We start from the raw sequence: 6,559 nt of genomic DNA, 5'->3' as shown, positions 1-6,559 counted from the left end.
AATAACTGAAAGGGGCACCGGAAGTTGTGCTCACATTAAAACAAGGGAATGCTGACTGTAGCAAACAGCGTTTCCCAACTTTGTTCCATAAACAGTGCTGATTTTGGACTCGTGCTTTTCTGACCCTTCCATTTCTCAGCTGATTTGAAGAGTTTGAGAATGTGTACAGTCAGTTCCTCCAAGCACAGGGCTGGGAAACACTAATGTTGCACCGATGCATCAGCTTGTTTTATATGGTTGTCTAACTGGGTCCATATTCACGGTTACATCATGTTCTCAATTACATAATTACATGTGCATTATGTATGGTATTTCACTGGAATACTCCGTTTAATAACAACAGGTTATCCATTTTGATGAGAAAATATTAGATTTATTTCATTCATATTAAAAACTCAAACAACAAGGGTCCTTTTAACAGAGATAAATATTGTGAACACAACATTGAGTATACACATCTCGTGGTCATTCATTATGCAATAAAACACAACCATACAGTGCTATTAATAAATGCTTACATGAATGTTTTTCTTGAATAGTCAGTGTTGATCACACATCAAGTATGATTTCAAACTGCCCAGCCTCTTAACAAAGGAAAACTACATCTTGGGTCACAACTTCCTTATTTTGACACTTCTCACAATTCATACACTTTTTTTTTCTGACCTCTGAAATGTCTCACGTCTCTCTTCTCATCCCAACTACAATTCTTCTGCCTTCAGTATTTATTTCTTTGCAATACAAACACTTCTCTCCACCTGTTTTAACCTCTTTCCATCTGGTTAAAACAGGTTCAATCTCCGGTTCAATCAGGTTCACATGCATCTAATCACCTCTCGCCCCTCCGGGCCTAAACACTCGCACGGGACTCTTCATCCCTGAGCTTTTGCTGAAAAATACCAACTTCAGCAGCACCACAGTTATAACTCGTTTTGTACTAAGGAATCTACTGTTTGGAATCTTAAATTCTGGCCACATGCAGTTTAAGTGTTCCCAGACAACAGACCTCAAAGGGAACTGGAAAAGGAAATGCTGTCACTGGTCCCCGAATGCATTCTCAATGCCAGCCTATCTTGGCAATCTCTTAAAGGCCTTTGGCATGTCTTTAAGGCAACCAGCTCCGGTGTTTCACTTTGCAGCCTTGTACGCAGCTAAGTTCAGTGGCTCTTTGCTCGGGACACACCAGTCATCAGCTTCCTGGTTGAATTTGTAATGGCGCAAGGCGGTTTGATTGAACACTGGAAGCTTCTCTACTGAATCTGTAGACAGGGCCTGCAGAAAGACGACTGTGGATTAATGATTTGAAGGCTGACAGATGTAATGTCCAAAGTTGAAAGGATGTCAACAAACTCGACAGATAAGGCTAGTGTAAGCAAAACTCTCATTATGATTTGCCATCTTGCTGTTTGTTTAAAATTTCGCCTAAAAGTGCAAAGTCGTGGTTTACTCATTGATCCAAACCCATATGACCCACTTTTTATTTTGAGGAACAAAAAAGGAGAAGTTTAGCATAATCTTGACGCAGCCCATTTAATGATAACAAAGCTAAAATCTCATATAGGTTTGGAACAATGAGGATTAGTTTCAGAATTTCAGTTTTTATGCAAGCTAACCCTTTTGAGGATCTTTTTACCTTCAGCTGAATTGCTGCATCTGTACCATAGCCCTCCATTGGATAAAGCTGGAGATCCCCTTGGAAGTAGCGTGCGTACAGGCGGGAGATGGGAAGGCCGTAACCAAAGCCAGCCTGAGGGAACAACAGGCAGGTTTGACTTTTTAGTTTTATATGAAAAACATATGCACCTGCTATTATGTAGTGTCCAATGCACTTACCATTGGGGTCCGCTGATGGTCACCAATAGTAGGTCTGGGCGCTGTTGAATACATATAGCTAAAAAGTCTATCAATCTTCCTGAAAGGAACGCCACCGCCCCTGTCACTGATCTGGAACATGAAACGTGAATGTTTATAGAACAGTGACGTGTTTTGGGAGCTGCATTACATCAGATGATAAATATGTGTGGGTTACAAGACTAAGACCGGGGGATTGACTGTTGTGTATGTGTAAGAAGATAAATTTAATTTTACAAACATGGATATACAATAGCATTGCAGCTCAATGTCTGCTTTGTTGCATGCTTCAGCCACCAACAGGGCAGAGGTTAACAGTATCGTTAATACTAGTCAGAGCTGATTTCTGTTCATGGCAATGAATGATCTCGATCAAGGGTGGTTAGTATATTAATCTTTAGGACAGTTTATATAACATCATTATCAGTTATCGTGAATCTAGGGCGATGTGTGAGGAAGAAACTGGTGGTTGAGAAGAATGATTCAATCAAGGCGGTGGCCTCATGTTCTAATTAAGGGTTGTATAGGTTAAAGATACTGTATAATCGCTGCCAAAGTTCTCTAAAATTATCATATTTGAACTTTCATTTACCTTGATTGACAGGTCCTCTCCACCTAGAGCAACCGTGACTTTGATCGGTGGCAAGGTGCTGCTTGTTTCATGATTCTCAATAGTAGCCCTCATTGCATTCTAGAGTAGAAGAGATGTAAGAATAACTTATTTATAAACTAAATCTGATTATCATTCCATATGTGTCTGTATTATGCAGAAATTAAGCACCATGCCTACCTTGAAGAGCTCAAAAACCATGTGGTAGAGATGAGAAGGAACGTAGGATATCTGGATTGGCTGTGACTTGTTCTTTGCTGCAACAGAGAACAAACATTATAAAATATAATGTGATTTGTGGATGAAATTTAAATGATTTAAAGCAGCCCAAAACCATCTGGAGAATGTGTTTGATTCCTCACCGTTTATCTCTCTAAGCTCCAGCTCAGGGGATCCGAGGTAATACTGCTCACAGAGCATTTTAGCACACTCATATGCATCTGAAGCAGAACACAGGACGTTAGTAATAAATTTGCACTTGTCACAAAGATAATATTTGCATCCCGAGTCGATAACAGTATGCACTAGAGCACTCACCTCTGATTACATTTGTGACGTCGCAGCAGGAGTCAATGCACCCGATGCTGCTGGGATGTCCTGGATTTGTGGAGCCATCAAAGATCAGAGCTAAAGATGTCACAGGAAATAAAAGGGAACAGAGGGTTAGAGGTGTACTGCGAGCTAATCATTCTCTCATATCCAGTGAATAATTAACTCAAACTGGAGCAGACTGGATTATTCAAGAGCTAATGACCTGTAAGTGCTGAGAAAGCGACTACTGATGCCAAGTCCAGGTTTTAGGACTAGCACAGATTTAGATTTAGGAGAAGACTGACTTACTGTGCTGGTTGATGAGCATGCGAATGGAGATGCGGTTCATGTAAAAGCGGTCCAGAAAGTACTGAATGTTCTGACATGTCACAGGATCTGCCCCAAACGCATCCCTATACTCAATGACACCTTGGGCCATGGTGGGTACTACATCATTGTGCCTGTTCCTGATGGTCACCAGAGTGTCCACAAATCTTTGGAGACAAATAGCAAAACACATCTATGAATCCTGCTGTTTTGTACTTTTTAATCATACTTCTTCTAATAGATGATGTAGATCAAAGAACCTACTCATCAAGAACTTTAGGGTCATCGGGACTCTTGTCTTGGAATTCAAGGATATCCATCAGGCTTTGGATAAACCTGAGGAAGTATGAGAGAAGACAAAGGGAATGAAATATTGTGCACTACTATAAATTCTTTTTTTTTTTTTTAATTAATGCCACTGCCAAGTTACAATTAGACTTTTTCATCTCCAATAACATCCTCAACCTAAATTATGTTTTCACGCTTGCAGGAAAGATTTGCAATTTTTAAGCATTTATCAGTGTTGGTAAAAAACTATTTTTTGGTTTTGAAATATAAAATTTAAAAATGCAATAATTTAAAATTAAGAAAAAAAAATCCTTGGCAAAGAACTTAAATACATTTAAGTACTAAAATTACTAAAACTATATCTGAAATAAAAATAAAAAGACTAAATTATCTAATACTATTAAAAAAAGTTTTCAGTGTTAAAATAGAGCTGAAATAAAATGAAATTACAAAATATAATAAATAAATAAAAATATTTAAACTTAAAAACTAATAAAAATATTTGATATATATAAACAATATTTTATACTATAATTATTTCAGATAATTATTTTAAATATATTAGCTATTAATATAAACTATAGATTTCGTCATCTTTTTAATGTTAACTGCTCATTTGCATGAGTTTCTCTCCTTGCTGTTGTTCTCGAGTACACTAGAACCTACTGCTCCAAGTCAGTTCTCGAAAACAAGTCTGCGCGCGCACCTTCTCATATTTCACTTTCTGAAGTGATCCGCAGTATCCGTTACATAAACGTTCCCGCAGTCTAGTAAACAAGTGAAGGTCCGCAACGGTATTTCAACACCGAACTACATTCCATAGTCTCGTAAGCAAGCATTTACACACACGTAAAAACAACAACAACAACAAAAAAATGTTTTAGTCTAAGTATTTTACACCACAACTTCATTTCACATGGTCCAGATCCTCAAACTATAAACTACCGTAAAACACAAATAAGGATGAGAAGTGCTATAGTAAGAAGTAATGTGATGATTCCTATAAGATTAGGCTACAACTTGGATCCTTAAAATGCAAGTTGTACCCTAATGGAAACTGGATGAAGCTTGATTCTGAACTTTCAACTGCTGAGTGTGTAATGTACAGTAGTGGTGGCTTCTACTTGGAAAACACCAGGCTCAGGAACTGGGGCAAAGTTCATCGTTCAGTTGGGAGGAGTGCGACACATTACATAACGCACGCGTGTAAAATAAACAATTTTAATGATGAGTATGTTCAGCAATGTATTAGATAATGCACATACATGATTTATCTTGCTCGTCTGTTTACTCAAAATGTAAGACAGATGGGACTTTTCAAAAGTTAGTTGATACCTTCTTTTTTGTCTGATAACCCAGGGCATGAACTTACCAGCTGTGAACTAGCTGGACGGATTGAGTCATTATCAGTTGGTCTGGTAAAAGGTTGATCTCCTTCAAACTGTTGCTTAGTCTGACGGGGAGCTCTTGTCTGAGGAAAGCGAAAGATGTTTTCTCGCACGCATTTGTAGATCCTGAAAAGACAACGCGACAGTCTGAAACCTCAGCTGAATGCCCACTTTGCTGCAATACAGTTGAACTAAAACTCAAATATTAAGGAAAAACAAACACAGGGCTCGAGGAAACAGGATTTTACTGAATGGCTTACACGTTTCTTACAAATTTCTGCTGGGGTTCGTTTCGTGCACTAATATTTTGGCGTCCTTATAGCACCATGAGCTAACCTTTAAAACTTTTTTTTGTAAATAAAACACTACACTTTTTGTGTAAATATAACAGGCTAAAGCTACAAATAATGAGAGTCCGAAGATCTTACAAAAAGCGCTATAGTAGCGAACCGTTACCATGGTTACGACATCCAGTTAAGTATGCTACATTCTGTTTGAGCGAACATTCGATTTTCCCGTTCTGTAATTTCTACATGAATAAGCCAATACAAAATTGTTTCATAACAAAAATTTATCGAATGTTTTGTGCAATACACATGCTCAGTGTGCACTACCATCATTGGAATGACAGTATTGCATGCAAAATTATTTTGCATAAATTTTTTTAAACTTACCGAAATCCAGAAACTGTTTCATTGACAACGGCGATGGAGAAAATTTCGCGTAGTAATCAATATGCTTTGGTGCATTTAGCATAGCAGCATTCCTCATTATATACCTTACAAACTTCATCTTCGAAGATCTAAATATGAACTCAAAACAAAAACGTTGTATGTTGTCAGAGATTAAAACAAAAAGTTTTCAGTATATCTTCCCGTGCAGTTCTTTATTCAGTCTGGGGTTGTCTTGTCTTAAGAGACCCTTGTTGTTGACAACTCTTTAAAGTTTGTGTTCTTGCACAGTGACACGCCTACGGCACTGCGTCGATATCGACGGTGACCAATTGGAGAGAGGTAACGGGTACACGTCAACTCTCAGGATCGCGATCAACAAGCATGCATCTACGTGATGTTTGTACTACTACATGGAAAATCATGCGATAGCTTCACAACAAAATGCCCCATAGAAAGATGATACAGATGGATATTATGAGGTCAAGCGTTACCCATCACCCAGTTGGACCCGACCACAAGAATGTGTTTTGGAGCAGTGGCAATGCATAAAACACGGGAAAAAATAGGCAAATAAATAAATTGCTGTCAAAAAGTATGGCAAATTCACTATTTAAAAATTATAAAATGCAGTGATGCATCTTAGAAATGTGCAATATGCTATAATATGGTAAGTAGGTAATAGGTCAAATAATTATTAGAGTAGGTCTGTGTTATTAATGCAGAGCTTAAGAATTTGACATCCCATGATGAGGTGACTTCAGATACATGTGAATGAAAAAGGAATGAAATGAATGTCAAAGGTAAACCAGAGTAGTGTCCTTGCTTTAGAGCAGTTATAAATAATAGAAATAAATATAATGTCAAAGGATTAGTGAAGCTGATGCATATAT

The 6,559-nt window shown here is 37.8% G+C and overlaps 1 protein-coding gene across 1 annotated transcript; it reads right to left on the bottom strand.

Annotated features, from left to right (window-relative positions):
- Positions 1-351: 351 nt before the first annotated feature.
- pdk2b (pyruvate dehydrogenase kinase 2b) lies at positions 352-5,926 on the bottom strand. Its single transcript, XM_042746067.1, has 11 exons — positions 5,670-5,926; positions 4,980-5,121; positions 3,584-3,655; positions 3,302-3,486; positions 2,999-3,088; positions 2,824-2,901; positions 2,642-2,718; positions 2,444-2,542; positions 1,834-1,944; positions 1,634-1,747; positions 352-1,272 (listed from the first exon to the last, which is right to left on the bottom strand). Exons 1-11 carry the CDS (start codon positions 5,785-5,787, stop codon positions 1,129-1,131), a joined length of 1,230 nt encoding a protein of 409 aa, XP_042602001.1. The 5' UTR covers positions 5,788-5,926; the 3' UTR covers positions 352-1,128.
- Positions 5,927-6,559: the final 633 nt, after the last annotated feature.

The sequence above is a fragment of the Cyprinus carpio genome, chromosome B19 (assembly GCF_018340385.1).
Source record: "Cyprinus carpio isolate SPL01 chromosome B19, ASM1834038v1, whole genome shotgun sequence".
Lineage (NCBI taxonomy): Eukaryota > Metazoa > Chordata > Actinopteri > Cypriniformes > Cyprinidae > Cyprinus > Cyprinus carpio.
The sequence above is the reverse complement of the archived record's forward strand: the minus strand, read 5'-3'. Positions and strand labels throughout refer to the sequence as shown.

Coding starts and splice junctions, on each gene's coding strand:
- pdk2b (XM_042746067.1), bottom strand. CDS start 5,787: ATGAAGTTTGTAAGGTATATAATGAGGAATGCTGCTATGCTAAATGCA. Junction 3,487..3,583: donor GACCCTAAAGTTCTTGATGA/GTAGGTTCTTTG, acceptor TTGTCTCCAAAG/ATTTGTGGACACTCTGGTGA. Junction 1,748..1,833: donor ACCATCAGCGGACCCCAATG/GTAAGTGCATTG, acceptor TTGTTCCCTCAG/GCTGGCTTTGGTTACGGCCT.